At 44.4% G+C, this 17,417-nt stretch overlaps 1 protein-coding gene across 1 annotated transcript; it reads right to left on the reverse strand.

The window, feature by feature from the left end:
- Positions 1-4,322: 4,322 nt before the first annotated feature.
- Positions 4,323-17,049, reverse strand: LOC145795963 (uncharacterized). Its single transcript, XM_082880918.1, has 5 exons — positions 16,748-17,049; positions 6,868-6,913; positions 5,383-5,517; positions 4,579-4,666; positions 4,323-4,414 (listed from the first exon to the last, which is right to left on the reverse strand). Exons 1-5 carry the CDS (start codon positions 17,047-17,049, stop codon positions 4,323-4,325), a joined length of 663 nt encoding a protein of 220 aa, XP_082737044.1.
- Positions 17,050-17,417: the final 368 nt, after the last annotated feature.

Here is a 17,417-nt window from a genome sequence, read left to right on the forward strand (position 1 = left end):
CTAACCATCATAAGTGGGTAAATAAAAGGGAGAAAGACGTGGGGTTAGAAGACATACATCACACACACGCACACTTATTACAGTATTGCCCTCGCGCAGAGGGTCCAAATGAATAGTATAGTCCAAATAATACAGTCCAAATATATACAAATTCCTAATTAATTTACAAATTAACTAAGAAAGCTGTAAACTGGCATGCAAGCCAAGGACTGCCTTGACTCTTCTGAATGATGTATGTTTGGGCTGCCTTGCGCGGAAATCCACGGCGATGCCCTGATTAGCCTCTGTTTGCAATTTATTCTTGGAAAGCGCGCCAAGCCCCTGAAGACTGTTGATTCTTGATTTGCTGCAACAGAGAGCAGGAAAAGGGCATGACAATGTATTTTCACAAATGTATGCATGTTTCGATCCTCGTGCCACCAATCACGCATATCGATGCATGATGGCCGAGGAGTCGAATTGTGCAACTCAATATAGAATGAATGCACGTGAAAACAAAACAAAACCTAGACTCCATCATGGATAATCCGGAGTGTCGGTGACTGGGAATCGAGACACGTTCCGTCACTCGGAGTACAAAGTGTACCTCGTTTCCCGTGCTCGGGCTAACTCCTATCCCAAGCACGATGCAATATGCATGACATGCATGAATGCAACTAATATACGACCTAGCATGCACAATGCTATGAAATGGCATACACGATGCACGAGGTAACATGACATACACGATGCGCTAACATACAACCTAGCATACACAATGCTATGAAATGAAATGGCATACACAATGCACAATGGACTTACACCAACATGAGTGGACCTCAGCCACACTCGCATAAGAGGCCATTAGATGAAAATGAGACACTCGAAATGCGTGCACACATGCACGCAAACCGAGGAGTGACCCTAAGGCACCAAATGCCACTCTAACAAGACATGGCAAGGCATGAAAAATGGCATACAAACATGCAAGTTTCAGCAGCAAAACATGACCCAAAACAGCCCCGAATCAAGACAATATAGCACCCGATGCATGAAATGGTCCTGAAATGCAAGATTTAAGCACATGAAATGACTTGTAGCTACATCAAGCATGCATTATTTGCTCATGACATGTGAAGACAGATTCAAGGCAGCTCGAAAACAAGCATGTTTACAGTTTTAAGCAAGGCCAAACAGCAAACAAAAATAGGGCAAAACTAGCATGCAAATATGGCCCTAAATGTGAGATAAAGAAGCAAGCCACAGTTGCTGGCCCAAAAAGATGAGGAATCTTCAACAATGTTGAAGAGGGGCCCAAAATATGATGTTTTACAGTTTATAACAAACCCCAAAAACCAGCACAGGTATGGCTAAGATCTCATGCAAGAAATGGGCCAAAAGAGGGCCAAAGAAGCAAGTGGTGGTTTCTGGCCTCAAACACAAAGGGCCCCTTCAACAATGTTGAAGAGAGACCCAAAATATTTCACTTTACATTTGATGGACAGACCCAAAATAGTATGCATGCGAGCCTAAGATACTACACAAAATAAGGCCCAAAAGAGAGATATAACACAAAGTATATAAAGGATGCCTCAAACAATGAAAGACCCTTAATGAAACATGAATAGGGGGTCAAGATAAGGTCATTTATAGTTCGGACCACAGCCCAAAAACAGAAGCAAAAGAGGCTAACAAATCATGCAAAAATATGGCCAAAAGAGAGATATAATGGCAAGTAGCAAATGGAAGCCTCAAACAGCAATGAGCCCTTCAACAATGTTGAAGAAGGGCTCAAAATAAGAAACTTTAAAGTTTATGACATGCCTCAAAACAGTCTACACGTTGGCCAAAAATACTACACAAGGAATAGGCATACAAGAGGGATAATGAAGCAAGTGCAACAAGGAGGCCTCAAACAGTGAGAGGCCCTTAAAAAAACATGAAAACTGGCTCAAAATAAGCCTAGTTCCAGTTTGGGTCGGAGCCCAAAACAACAACCAAGAATGACTTATATATGAATCAAGAAAAGGGTAGAAAAGGGAAAAAAGGAGCTCACCCTTGTAGACCAAGTCTTGACAGCCTCTTGGCTTGAGTTGCAGCACTCCTAAGCTCTGAAGAATCACCTCCAGCTGCTGGAATGAAGGATGGAAGGGTGGTGCTAGGTGGTGGTGTAGAGAAGGGTATTGGACTTGAGAGGTTTTGGGCTTGGAGTGTATAGAGGGAGAGAGATACAACAAGAGGCTTGAGGGGGATTTTTTGTAACCCTAAAATCAGAGCTGGAGCCCCTGTTATAAAGGCAAAATGAGGGGAAAAAAGGGGAAAAAAATGGAGGGAAAACCAACCAAGTTTCCCTCCAAAAAGCAGCCCCCCGGATACAGAATCTGGGGGGAAAACAAATGCATATTTGCACTGTAGCTGATGTAAGGATTCTGGCCGTCCAGTTATCTAGGTTTCAAGTGGCCGGCCGGCTACTTCCTATGGCCGGCCGGCCAAGGGTCAAAAGGGTCAAGTGTGATTAATGGCCGGCCACCACAAAAAGAGAGCCTCTGATGTGTGCACAACACAACCCTGTGGTTAAACACTGGAAAAAGTGAACCAGGAGAGAGAACAACCCACTTTTCAAAGGGGTTCAAAAGGGTCAACAACAATTACTGGCCGGCCCCCAAATATTGGTGGCCTCCCAGATGTGTACATCACAAATATGGGGTTTAGGGTTCAAGAAAATGGCCCAAGGGTGTTCAACATTGGCTTTGAAGTGAAGAAAATCGGGCGACGGAGGGCGATGAAGGGATAAAGTTGGCTGACAGAACAATTACTAGCCTCCCACCCCACTACTACCTTTCTAATGATAAAACAGAGGTCCCCGCCAAAAATGAGCTTAAACTAATGCAAAATGAAGGTTCGGGGGCCGAAACGCGTAGTTCGGCGCCCCGAAAACTGACTGTTAGGCACTGGCAGTGGTGTTCGACTACGAAGTCGGTCTCTCGGACCTCAGTGTCCCTCAAAAGGGAGCAAATAAGAAGTATGCCAAAAACCGGAGCAAACGGAGATGGTTAAGCGGTCTCGAACCGAGGCACACGGCCGACGATTCTGAAAAACCGGAAACCGGACTCCAAACGGGCAAAAATGGCCTACGACCACAAAACGTAGCCTACGGCCACTGAGAGATGGTCTACGAGACCTCTCCCTCCCTTCGGGAAGAGAAACCGAGAAAACTGAGCCTGGTTCACAAACCGAGGTAAGGCGTGAAAGAGTCTGAAAATCCGAAGACAAGGCTCGCTGCCAAGACTCTGAAACTTCAGAACGAGCACAATATGCAATATCACCGAGTGCTCAACTGGTGACGTCTGAGTCTCAAGGTCGGTCAAAAATGGGGTGTCTACAGTTCTCTACGCTTGCCTCGGCTGCGAGTCAAGTCCCCTCTCCCATCTCCTCGAGAAGGCCTGGATGATGCAGCCTGTAGCGGTGGCATCTAAAAAAGAGAGGGCAATTTGAATACGTTAGCCAATATGTATATCAGATGTAGAGATAGGAAAGCTACATAGAATGGGCGCATGAGGATACATTATATGAATGTGGTGTGTGTTAGATGTGCTCTACATATGCAGTCAACCAACGCAGTGAAATGGTCAAATTCAGCATGTCATCAGAAGTATGATAAATGCAAGAAAATTGGAAAGTACCGAAACACCGGCGATGAACAGTTGCGTCTCCCTCTGCAAAACCATGCTCTCGAGTGAGGCCACCACTCCGAGTAACCCATCACAATATTCTCTAGGAGGCTGCAAGTACAAGCTCAAGTCATCAGTGAATGAATGAATGTCTAAAAAGTTGAATGTTACATCAAAATTGTAAAGCATACCGGTGGCGAGTCAGGGTCACTTACATATCGATGATCGGGCACTGGCAGCTCCAATGGAATCAGGTAAGATGTCCCGTACCGCCATCCTGTCAGCTGGGTTGGGAGGTCTGGCCACCCAGCATGCTGGTAAGTCAGGGAAATCAGTCCAGCACCACCTCTCGATGTGCTGGCCCTACTAGTTGAAGGGGTATCTGCAGCCCGGACTCGGCTCGACGATGATGCACCGGCAGCCCTCCTCGTGGGAGTACGAATACCTGTCAATGGGGGCATCAAGGATGTATGGTGGTAGGTCGCGTACTCCCCCTCCTCCAAGAGCCGAACTATATCGGTGCCCATCATAGCCTCCTCGACCTCCCGGGGAGTGAGTGTCTCAGTGGACCGCATATCCTCTGGAGGTGTTGTCGGGATACCCTAATCGGGGACACCCATCGTTTGACGTATGAAGCGATCCCCCAGAAACCAGGCCCTGCCCACTGGCCCCTCAAATAAAATCCGGTATCGAGAAGAGGCCCATGCCCCAGGGAATCAGAAACAGGTATCTCCTCCCAAAGGTATCCAGGGCTCCCAAGTGATCTGCGGATAACAAGTGCACAAATTGATTAGATGTCATAAATATGCAAGACAAACCAAAGCACTGTCGAAGAACTGAGAGTTCTAGATTACCTCGGTCGCCCACAGAGTATCAAAGAACTATCGAAGGAAGGGCAGAGTCTCCCGAGTACTCGGCCGGCACCGACCCTCGAATCTGCGAGAGTAGGGGATCTCAAGAGGTGCCTCCATCTCGAGCTCTGGGGCCAACGTCGAGAAGTATGCATAAACCCATAGCTGTGAAAAGCAGAACAACGGCCATCAGAATACAGAATGTATACAAAATATAGAGTGCTGAGTGCATAATGTGAATACAGAATATACGGAAAATACAGAATGCTGAGTGCAGAATGTAGAGTATAGAATGAAAAGTGTGTTGTGTGTGCAGTGTACAGATAATGAAATGAAGGTGTGTAAATCAAGAGGATAGTGAGTACCTCCCAAGCTCTCCAGTAGCCACCGACTATGTTCCCCCGCCAGCGAGAGGTCGCACTCATGTAACAGTAAAGGGTAGCGAGGCCAGTGCCGCCCCAATAATACTGGCTGACCTGGGATAGGTCTACTAAAGCCTTGAGCAGATAAAGTCCAACTGTGTTCCCCCTGTCAGAGAACAAAGTGGTCCTGAGGAGGAACATCAAAAACCCCCGAGGATACTGCTTTATCTCCTCGACGGTCTCGGGCATAGTCCCTCTGTACTGCATGGCAAACCAGGTGTATCTAACTCTACCCGATGATCTGTCGATCGGCGGGCGGACTCCCAGCTGATATATCCAAGCCGCCTCCCACTCACCCATATCTGCGTCATAAGGGACCGGTCGGCCGGCCATGTCAAGGCCGGTCAACATGGCAAAGTCAAATGGGGTCATCGTCATGTCCCCAGTAGCTGAAAAGTGGAACGAGTTGGTGGTGTCCCACCATCTCTCCACAAGTGCCCCTATCAGGGTCCTGCTCACCAGATAACAAGATAGCCCTGCGCAGAAAGGTCCAAATCCTGCCTCATCCACGATATGGCGAATAGTATCTGGGAGCTCCGCATACCACTCCCTAGCAAGGATCGATCCATAGTCCCGTGTGGAACGGGAAGAGACCTGCATTCAAAACGAACAGGTGTATTCAGTTTCGGAATGAAACATATGAGCCGCGTGCAAATGAAGTAATTGGACTGTGTGTTCAACATGAGCCGCGTGCAAATGAAGTAACTGGACTGTGTGTTCAATATGAGCTGCGTGCAAATGAAAATGTATGAGTTGCGTGTTCAGAATTGAAATGTGTGAGCTGTGTGTTCAAAATGAAGTGAATGGGCTCTGTGTTCAAAAATGAAAATTTATAAGCTGCGTGTTTCAGAATTAACAATGACCTGTGTGCAAATGAAAATGTATGAGCCGTGTGTTCAAAGTGAGCAGTGCGAAGAATGAGCTGTGTGCCCGAGAAATGAGCTGTGTGCCCGAAAATAAGTTGTGTGCCCGAGAAATGAGCTGTGTGCCCGAAAATGAGCTGTGTGCCGGAGAAATGAGCTGCGTGCCCGGAAAAGTGAGCTGCGTGCCCAAAAAAGTGAGTTCCGTGCTCGAAAATTGAGCTGCATGCTCGAGAAATGAGCTACGTGCCCGAAAATGAGCTGTGTGCCCGAGAAATGAGCCGCGTGCCCGAAAATGAGCTGTGTGCCTAAGAAATGAGCTGCGTGTTCAAAAATGAGCTGTGTGCCCAAGAAATGAGCTGTGTGCCTGGAAAAGTGAGCTGTGTCCCCGAAAAATGAGCTATGTGCCCGAGAAATGAGCTGCGTGCCCGAAAATGAGCTGTGTGCCCAAGAAATAAGCTGCATGCTCGAAAGTGAGCCGTGTGCCCGAGAAATGAGGTGTGTGCCTGAAAAGTGAACTATGTGCCAAAAGAATGAGTTGTGTCCTCGAAAGACAAGTTGTGTGCCCAAAAGGTATGCTGTGTGCCAGAAGAATGAGCTGTGTGCCAAAAGAATGAGCTGTGTCCCCGAAAGACAAGTTGTGTGCCCAAAAGGTATGCTGCGTGCCAGAAGAATGAGCTGTGTGCCAGAAAAAATGAGCTGTGTGCTCGAGACAAATTGTGTGATAAGAATGAACCGTGTGTTCAGAACAAGCTGCGTACCTAAATGGACAGAATACTGTGTTGTGAGCTGTATGCTAAAATGAGCAAAGTATGGTTACATATGAGCTGTGTGCCAAATTGATCGAATGGTGCGTGAATGTGTTCAGAACGAGCCGATAAAAAATACATAGCGAAAGCATGAAATGTGCAGGAAATACAGAATACATTGCGGAGAATGTAAAAGGGAAGTACGTACCTCTCGCGCCTGTTGAGATAAGCGAGACTCAGGCTCCCGTAGCAGTAGGTCCGCGGGTGCTCGTCGCTCAAAGTCGGTAAAATGATGGAAGGTGGTAGGAGGTAGGACGTGCTCCTAAGGGTCGTACCTCTCTGGATCGAAAGGACGAATCCTCGGAGGCAATGACATGATGTCTGCAAAAATGAGCAAAAATGAGCGAAATAAGCCAAAATAGGAAAAAGTCAACAAAAGTCAACTCTCAGGAAAGGAAAATGTCAACAAAAGTGAACTCCCGAGAAAATGTGCCAAACTTCTAGAAAAACATACCTCAAGTAGTGAAAATGGAGAAAGAAGCTCCGAAATCAACTTTTAATCGGTTCAAAGTGAAGAGAACTAGAAGTTTTCGCGAAACAACTTTGCGTGGGTCATTGGAAAACGTGTATAAAGCACAGATCTGAGGGAGAAAATGGTCTAGGAAGGAAGGGGGGCTGATTTCGGCCTAAAGGGTGTGACCGAAAGTGATTGGGATGTGTGTATTTAACGAACCGAGCATAAAAGGACCAAATTGCCCCAAGTTTAGAAAACTGGTCGGTCGACCAGGTTTTCTGGCTGGCCGACCACCCTGTGAGCAAAAACTAGTTGGTGCCCTTCCTAGGCGGTCTCCCAGGTCCCTTTGTTCTCCCTATGAATTTTGGTGATGATGGGAGTCCCCGGCTCTCGAGAAAGTACAAGAAAAGTGCACTTTTCGGCGTGAAACACCTCCGCGGGAACTTCGAATCAAGTCTTCGATGCGTGGCTCACCGTCACTCGCCAAGAGCAAGGTGTATCCTTTTTGAGTACGTTGCGACCCCTCCGAGAGGTAAATCGGAGGTCGCATTTGAGTTGCTCTCTTCGAGGCTTGCACTTCTTTACTCAGCGTTTTGTTTCAAACATGCTTTGAAGTTGCACTTGTCCTGCATTGTTATGCACACTATTTGCATCGTTGTACATGTTTTACTGGTATGACCACGCACCCATACTTTACTTGCGTCGTCACGCATGTTTCGCATGCATTGCTATGCACTTTTCCATCGCGCGTCATACGTATCCGCGTTCGATATAGCGTTGAACATATGTTGCTAACTATGTTGTGTTTGTTAAGTTTCTCTCTTTTGCAGGCACGATATTGTATGTACAGTTCATTCAAGGCTGGTGTAACCAGACGATATTGTATGTACGGCTCATTTGAAGCTGGTGCGACCAGACGAACCGAACGGTATTGTATTCTCCGTGTGAGACGTAGCGAGAATCGTACAATTCTCTTACATCCTTTCTGCATGAGATGTAGTTTGGTCTGTATTCGCTTGCTTAAATTGTTGCATTTATTGTGCATATTTGCTTCATTACAATTTTCTTTGCATGATCATAGGTTATGTTCGGCCTCGTGCATGTCTTTTGCATTCTGCCCCTGCCTGCGAGCATATCTCTTTGATTATCTTGCCTGTTTGTCTAAGTCTTCGACCTTGTCAAAAATGAGTCGTCTCTGGGCTTTGACATTCACTCCCGTCACTTGTGACTTTCGAGTTCTGTCAAAGAGGGGCAACTGTAGACACCCAATTTTTGACCAACCATAAGGCTCAGACGTGATCGATTGAGCGCTCGGTGATCGTGCATGTTGTGCTCGTTTCGAGGTTTCGAAGTTTCGGCTAAGAGCCTTGCCTCCAAGCCTCGGAACGTTTTTTGTGCTTTGGCTAGGTCCGTGGACCAAGTTTTGTTTTGTTTTCCCAAAGGGAGGGACAGGACTGGTAGACCATCTCTCAGTGGTCGTAGACTACTTTTCATGGTCGTAGGCCACTGTTCCCGTTTGGAGACTAGTTTTCAGCTTTCGGAGCCGTCGGCCACGCGCCTCGGCTCGGTCCCGCTTAACATTCTCCGTTTGGCACGGTTTTTGGAACACACCTTCTTTCCTCTATCTAGAGAGACACTGTGGTCCGGGAGACCACTTTTGTGGCTGTACGCCACTTTTGGTGCTCAACAGCCAGTTTTCGGGGCACCCGGCCGCGTGCTTTGCCCCCCAAACTCTCGTTTTGCCCCCCAAACTCTCGTTTTGCATCCGTGTTGGTTCATTTTTGGCATGAACCTTGTTTTCCGTGTTTGGGAGGTGTACAAGGGTGGGAGACCACCTTTTCTCCTTGGAGATCACTTTGGCCAGCCGATTTTCTTGTCGGGAAGTTGGTTTTCTTGGTCTTTGGGCCACATTTGCTAGTCTCCCACCACACCACTAGCTTGCTTTCAAAGTGGAGACCACCAAATGGAGCCACCGAGCACTTTTCTATGTGGGAGACCACCTACCCTGGTCGGCCGACCACATTTTCTGGTCGGCCAGCTCCCTTCTGTTTTGTCTGTTTGAGTGGGTGCCAGCTGTACCAGCTAGAAGGCACAGACTGTATCCTCCATATGGAGGATCTTGAGCCTTGTTTTTTAGCTTCTTGAAGAAGCTTTGGCCTTGTTTGTGTATAAGAGAAGCCCTTCCCCTCCTTGAACCAGGTTCAGAATTTCTCTAAGGCAAAACAATACATATCTCTCTATATCTCTATATTTCGGCTCATAAGGTGCATTGTTCTTGACCCTTTTACACTACACCTCATAACCATACACTTCCACCATTGATTTGAGGTTCTTCGAGGTTGTTTTGAGAGATTAAAGAGCTAGGTTTTGGTTCCAAAGTTTGTTGGTTTTGATGAGCTTCAAGGGTAATCACTTTTCCCTCTTTTAAGCATTATTTTGATCCTTCTCTTAGCCTCATTTGCATGCTTATTTGAGCTTTGTTTTCAACTGAAAAAGGGTTCATATTTAAGTGATTTTCATGTTTGTTTAAGGCTCTTTTGGTGTTGGGGGTCATCTACCCTCTTGTATGCTCTATTTAGCCTTGTTTTGAGCCATGCCATGAGACCTTTGTATTGAGCTTTGCTTGGCCCTTTAGCCATTGAAATCCAGCGGATTTTTAGTGGTTGGCATGTGGTTTTGAGGTCCAAAATCAGAGTGGGGTGACCCTCTCTCTTTTGGCCTTGTTTGCTTGCATTTTTGGCTTTCCAAAGGAGCGTATATTTCCACACTTCCTAGCCTTGGTTCAGGCCCTTTTTAGTGACTTTTAGGACCTGCCTAGACTCTGTCTGTGGCTGGTTTGGTCACCTTTTGTTTGCCTCTTGCATGTGTAGAACAATCCCTTGCATAGCCAATCAAAGTAACAACTCATTCTTGCATGTATTGGTCATGTTTCAATGGGTTTTTGGCCATCATTTGGCATGCTATGATTCTATTTTTGGCTGATTTGGTAGCCTCTCATATGCTTCACATGCTTGTAGTGTAAATCATGTTTACTAGTTTATAATGCATGTTGTTTTGGCCCTCTATGCTAGCATATTTTGGCCATGCTCCAAACTGATTTTGTTCATATTTTGGGCTGCCTTAGCTCTGTTTTGAGGTCCCTTGGTCGAATGATGCTTTCCATGTATGGTTGTAGTGTAATAGCCTTGCTTAGCCTTGAGTTTTGAATCCCCTTGCATGCTTAACTTGAGGTGTTTGCATGTTTTAGCATCATTGAGCATGATATTTCAGAGTTTATTTCTTGGCCATATTCTTATGTTTGTCACTCTTTCAATGTGCTTGAGAGTTGCATCATTATACCCCATTTATGAGCCTTTGCGTTGAGCTTCATTCTTATGCCTTTCAAGCCACCATCTTGGCTCATTTTGCCACTGTTTTGGGCCTGCTTAAGGTCTATTTGGAGTTGGTTTTGTCATTTGAGCATCGCCTTGCATGCCTCTGGCTTCGGTACTTGAGCCTTTCAACATGCATTGTGTGAGTTGTTAGCACGATTCAGAGCCATTTTGTATGTCATTTCAGAGCTGGAACATGTGTCATCGTATGCCATATTTCATCCTTTCAATGCTTTTATAGAGTTGCATTTTGTGCCCTTGGGCTTAGGTCCTTGCACTGTGTATGCTAGCATGAGATTTGGAGTCTTGTTTTCATCATGTTTGGCCACTGATTTGGGTGTGGCTGAGGACCATTCATTTTGGTTTAAGTCCATTTTTGCATTGATGTGTGCCATTCTATTCCATAGCATTGAGTATGCCACATTGTCGCATGATTGATCATTGCATTGTGCATGCCTTGTTCATCTCATTGTGTATGTTAGTTCTTAGGTGCATTGTGTATGCTAAGTACCACGTGCATTGAGTATGCCATTATTTGTTCATAGCATTGTGTATGCTAGTTGCATGCTTGCATGTCATCCTTTGGATGTTTGCATCACTTAGTTGCATACTTAAAGTCGCATTGTGCATGCCATTGTTTGTTGCATTGTGTTCGGAATAGGAGTTAGTCCGAACACAGGAAACGAGGGACGTTTCGTACTCAAAGTGACGAAACGTGCCTTGATTCCTGGTCACCGACACTCTTGACTACCCATGACAGAGTTGTTGGCTTTAGGTGCTTGTATATGCATTCATTTCACATTGAGTCGTGCAATTCGACTCCTCGGCCATCATGCATCGAGATGCATGACCGGTGTCCCGAAGGTCGAGGACTACACTCCCTAGAGCTTATGCAATGATGGGGAGAGTGGTCATGCACACATGTGTTGCAAATACCTTGTCGTGCCTCTCTCTTTCCCTTTGTTGCCGAAAAACAGAATCCAGGAAAAGAAACTGGTCGGCCGACCAGGTTTTCTGGCAGGCTGACCACCTTCTTTAGTTTCCACCACAAAAGGTGGTCGGTAGTTGGTCTCGCATGCCTATAAGCTGGTCGGCAGCCTTCCCACAGTTTTCCGGGGTGGAGTTTCATCTCTCTGGAGCTTTGTGCAAATTTTTGAAATCAATTGCAAACAAAGGTAAGCCGGGGCATCGCGATGGATTTCCTGACAAGGCGACTCGAGCATGCATGTATCCTTTATCATTCAAGGCAGAGTTGAGGCAGTCCACATTCATGTAGTTTGCATGCTAGTTTAATTGCTTACTTAGTTTGTTAATTAATTAGAGTTGTGTAATAATTAGCTGTAATTTATTATTCATTTTGGTTGTGTAATAACTAGCTTAATTAGATTAGCTTAGATTAGCTAGTTGGTGTTGTATTATTTATTCGGACCCTCAGTCGAGAGGGCCAACTGTTGTAATAAGTGTGCATGTGTATGATACATGTCTTCCAACCCCACGTCTTTCCCCCTTTTATTTACCAACTTATGATAGTTAGTTTTAAGGCATGTTTCAATTAGCATCCCTATGCTCGCATGATTGCATCCATTCATCTGTCTTGCATGCACCGGGCTCGGCGTATCATACTAATTGCATTATATTTCAATTCTGAGTTGAATACATGTTATCTGTAGCATCTCATATGCCATCTTAGAATAGCCGAGCCTATCTTAGTTGCATTTTGCATGTGTTGCATTAGCCATCTTAACATGAACTAGGATCATGCATTGATTACTAACTATCTTTTGTTTTGGCTTGGAGTAGTCGGTAAGTTTTTATGCTTTAGCATCCTTGCCTATGTGTGAGTGACTACCATGATAGCATGCTTTCCATGAGGCTAACTGCTTAGTTGATATAACTGCCTGAATGCCTGTGGGTGAAGGTTGGATTACTTGAATTGGAACAATTCATCAAATCCGCATTTTAGCCTACTTACGAGTAGCAAACTTTAAACCATTTTCCAAACAAACGGATATGCGATGCTTTGTTCCAAATTAGCCGATCTAGTCTATACTTGTTTTGCTGTGCACATAACATAGTAATTCTAGCTAATTAAGCGGAATAAGAACACATGTGTTTTCAAAAACTAGATATCATGTTTAGTAGTGGCCGATCTTTGATCGGGCGAGTGGGGGTGCTCATAGCTGACCTTCCCCAATCGTACCCAAGTTCCCGAGCGAGGCAACTTTGGTGATGACGGACACGTGGCCTTAGGCACAAGCCAGGGTTTCCTAAATTTCCCCAAAAAAATAAAATATTTAGGTGGCGACTCTGTATCTGGCAAAGCAGTCCATGTTTGGCACTTCTTTACAAAAATCAGTGTTCCAAAACGATTTGCCGGATTTGGACTCTTTGGTGATTTATCGGTCTTGCATTGCACTTTGAGAGACTAGATTCAGAACCATGACATTTGAGTCCGAACTGTAGCATGAGGCCCAAGGGCGCGTCTACACAGGGTTATCACAGTCTTCCCCTCTTTAGGTAGTTTGGTCCACCAAACTTATTTTACCTTCGTCGGGAAACAAATGTGGATAGCATAGTCGTATTTCATCCTCTTTTTCCCACGTGGCATCTGTCCCATAGTGTTCTTTCCATTCCACTTTCACCATTAGGATGGACTTGCTTCTCAATTGTTTTACTTGCCGGTCAATGATTCATTCCGGCCATTCGGCGTACTCCATATTTTCATCAAGAGCTACCCGGTGATAATCAATCACATGGAACGGATCTCGAAGATAACCCCTCAACATTGAGACATGAAACACATTATGGATTTGTTCGAATCTCGATGGCAAAGCAACTCGATAAGCAACTGGACCAAGCCTTTCCAGAATTTGAAACGACCCAATGTAACGGGGCGACAACTTACCCTTCTTTCCAAACCTGACTTGGCCTTTTATCAGAGTCACACGGATGAGCACATGGTCACTAACCTCATACTCAAGAGGTCTTCTTCGAACATCTGCATTACTCTTTTGTCGGTCCTGAGCTATTTTGAGCCTCTGTTGGATAATTTTGATTTTCTTAGAAGTGTCTTGCACAATTTCAGGCCCATGTAAAGCTCTATCCCCGACTTCTGTCCAACAAATTGATGATCTACACCTTCTACCATAGAAAGCCTCGTATGGTGCCATACCGATGCTGGAGTGGAAGCTGTTATTGTATGCAAATTCTGCTAGTGGCAAATAGTCTTCCCAACTCCCCTGAAAATCTAAGGTGCACATTCTCAGCATATCCTCTAACGTCTGTATAGTCCGTTCTGATTGACCATCTATTTGTGGGTGGAATGCGGTACTAAACCTTAGTTCTGTTCCCATAGCTTTCTGCAAACTCTTCCACAATCTAGATACAAATTTCGGATCTCTATCCGACACAATAGATACTGGAACTCCGTGTAAACGGACAATCTCATCAACATATATAGTAGCGTGTCTATAAGCATCAACTGTAGTTCTAACAGGTAGAAAATGTGCAGATTTAGTCAGTCTATCAACTACAACCCAAATAGAATCCATACCTCGAGGAGTCCGAGGTAGACCAACAGCAAAATCCATAGTCACATGCTCCCACTTCCATTCAGGAATAGGGAGAGGTTGAAGTAGACCGCTCGATTTTTGGTGTTCAGCTTTTACTTGCTGACATTGAAGACATTTGGACACATGCTCTGCAATTTCTTTCTTCATTTTAGGCCACCAATAGCTTTGTTTCAAATCCCGATACATTTTGTTATTGCCTGGATGCATAGTGAATACTGACTTGTGGGCTTCATCTAGAACTCTTTTCTTTAGTTCCGGAATATCTGGGATACACATTCGGTTTTGGAATCTCAACACTTCACTTTCAATGCTGAAGTCTGCTTTCGGACTTGTCTCAAATTCATCAATCACTTTCTTGAGGAATTTATCCTCTTTTTGTTTATGTTTAATCTCATCAATGATTGCCGGTTCCGTTGAAATAACGGCTATCAAACCGCCCTGCTCACACAATACCACTTCAATTTCAGACTTCTCAAAATCTTACAAGATCTCTTTCTGTTCAGTACGCAAACAAGCCATACTCCCCTTCGACTTTCTGCTTAGGGCATCAACAACTGTATTAGCTTTCCCAGGGTGATATTGGATTTCAAGATCATAATCCTTTATCAGTTTAAGCCATCTCCTCTGCCGGATATTTAGCTTTTTCTGTGTAAAGAAGTATTTCAAGCTCTTGTGATCTGTGTAGACTTCACATTTTTCCCCATACAAATAGTGCTGCCAAATTTTCAAAGCAAAAACAACTGCGGCCAATTAGAAATCATGTGTTAGGTAGTTCTTCTCATGTGGCCTCACCTGCCGAGAGGCGTAGGCAATTACCCTTTCATTCTGCATTAGTACATAACCCAAACCTTTATAAGATGCATCACTGAAAATTACAAAATTTTTCGTACCTGTGGGCAATGTCAATGCTGGTGCAGTGGTCAGTTTCGTTTTTCAATTCATGAAAGGCAGATTCTCTTTCGTCATTCCATTCAAATGGTTGCCCTTTGCGTGTCAATTGGGTAAGAGGTACAACTATCCTTGAAAAGTCTTTCACAAACCTCCTGTAATACCGGGCTAAGCCCATGAAACTGCGGACCTCTATTACATTTGTCAGTGTAGGCCAATTCACAATTGCCTCTATTTTTTATGGGTCCACTGAAATCCCCTCTTTGTGGATCACATGCCCTAAGAAAATAACTTCATCCAACCAAAACTCCCACTTTTTGAGTTTAGCAAATAATTTCTTTTCTCTAAGTGTTTGCAAAACAGTTCTCAAATGATGTTCTTGTTCAAGTCTATTCTTGGAGTATATCAAAATGTCATCAATAAAAACCACAACAAATTTGTCAAGGTAGGTTTTAAAAATTCGGTTCATTAAGTCCATAAATGCCGCCGAAGCATTAGTTACCCCGAATGGCATAACAAGAAATTCGTAATGGCCATACCTTGTTCGAAACACGATTTTCTCAACATCTTCTGCTTTCACTTTCAACTGATGATACCCGGACCTCAAATCAATATTGGAAAACACTCGTGATCCTTGCAACTGGTCAAACAGGTCATCAATACAGGATAGGGGGTATTTATATTTTATTGTTACCTTGTTCAATTGTCGATATTCGATGCACAAACGCAAGGTTCCATCTTTCTTTTTCACAAACAACACTGGTGCACCCCATGGTGAAGGGCTAGGCTGGATAAACCCTTTATCAAGTAGGTCTTGCAGCTGTTCTTTTAGTTTTTTCATTTCAGCAGTAGCCATTCTGTAGGGAGTTTTAGAAATAGGCTGGGTGCCTGGCATAATTTCAATCGTAAACTCTATCTCCCTATCCACCAATTCCCCTGGTAATTCATTTGGAAACACATCTGGAAATTCTCTAACAATAGGGATACTGTTCAATTCAACATTCACGAATTGTTCAGACAACACATAACACAAATAACCCTGGCACCTTTTCCTGATCAGTTTACATGCCATCATTGCAGATATTAAATAAGGTGGAGGTACTACCCCGTTACCTACAAACACAATTTCTTCTTGCTCTGGTGGTCTAAACACAACCCGTTTTGTCACACAATCAATGGTGGCACAATATTTAGTTAACCAATCCATGCCTAGAATTATATCAAAGTGCCTAAAGTTCAAGGATAACAAATTGACATACAGAATAGCATTCCCAATTCGCATGTCACAAAAACGATATATAGATTCAAATAATACAGACTCCCTGGATGGAGCAAATACACATAGTAGATATGGCAATAATTCTAGAGGTCTACTTAATCTAGATGCAAATGCACATGTTACGAAAGAGTGTGTTGATCCGGAATCAATTAACATAACAGCATCCTGATTACATATAGAAATAGTACTTGAGACAACTGCGTTAGCATTCTGTGTATCGCCCGGAACAAGCGCGAAAACTCTCTCTTGCCTCACGGTATCGCTAGTGGTAGTAGATCTCATAGTATTTCCCGATTTTGGAATTGATGCCGTTGAGCTAGCAGCTATTTTCCACTATTTTGATTACAATCTCTGCCTATATGCCCTTGTTTACCACATTTAAAACAGGCTCCTGAGCCACAGTAACAAACCCCACGATGCCTTTTACTACAAATATTACACATTGGGAATGTATCTCGGGAAGAATTAGAAGTACTGGAGGAGCCCGTATTCTGCTTCTTCAAAAATTTCTTCTTTGAAAAGAAGCCTTATCTCTTACTACCTTTCAAGTCTGTCCTTAGTTTAGTCTATCTAGCTATGTTAGCTTCTGACATTATGGCCCGATCTAGCACCCCAATATAGGTTTCCAGCTTCAGGACATTTACACTTTCTAGAATGTCACTTCGAAGCCCACCTTCAAAATGTCTCGCTTTCTTGTAGTCGGTATTGATCACATGTGGTGCAAACCTGGCCAATTCAGTGAATTTGGCTTCATACTCAGCCACTGTCATGCTGTCTTGTTTTAGTTCCATGAACCCCGATACCTTCCTGTCACGGTCACACTGAGGGAAGTACTTATCATAGAAGACTTCTAGGAATTTCGCCCAATTAACATCTTTATGATTTTCACGCATTAACATCCATCATCTTCTTGTTTCATATTCTAGCAGAAAGGTAGCAAGAAGCACTTTCAGTGTCTCCGAACAAGGGAACACTTCAAATAGCTTTTCGATGTCGAGGACCCATGCTTCGGCTATCAACGGATCTAATCCACCATGGAACTGTGGTGGTTTCATCTTCTTAAACTCTTTTGTGAGAGCTATTATTCGGTCATCATTCTGTAAGTCTAGCACGGGTGGTGCCGGAGGTGGAGGTTGTGGTTGCTGCCACTATTGTTGCCACTGTTGTTGTTGCCTCGATGTCTCTGCCATTTCCTGAACCAATCTTTCCATTCTATCGATTCTGGCAGTAGAGGACTCCTCTATTTCATCACCTCTTGTTC

Source organism: Camellia sinensis, chromosome 7 (genome assembly GCF_055761805.1).
Source record: "Camellia sinensis isolate YWXY chromosome 7, ASM5576180v1, whole genome shotgun sequence".
Lineage (NCBI taxonomy): Eukaryota > Viridiplantae > Streptophyta > Magnoliopsida > Ericales > Theaceae > Camellia > Camellia sinensis.

Coding starts and splice junctions, on each gene's coding strand:
- LOC145795963 (XM_082880918.1), bottom strand. CDS start 17,049: ATGCGTGAAAATCATAAAGATGTTAATTGGGCGAAATTCCTAGAAGTC. Junction 6,914..16,747: donor GTGCTAGATCGGGCCATAAT/GTCAGAAGCTAA, acceptor TCATTTTTGCAG/ACATCATGTCATTGCCTCCG. Junction 4,415..4,578: donor CTACTCTCGCAGATTCGAGG/GTCGGTGCCGGC, acceptor TGTTATCCGCAG/ATCACTTGGGAGCCCTGGAT.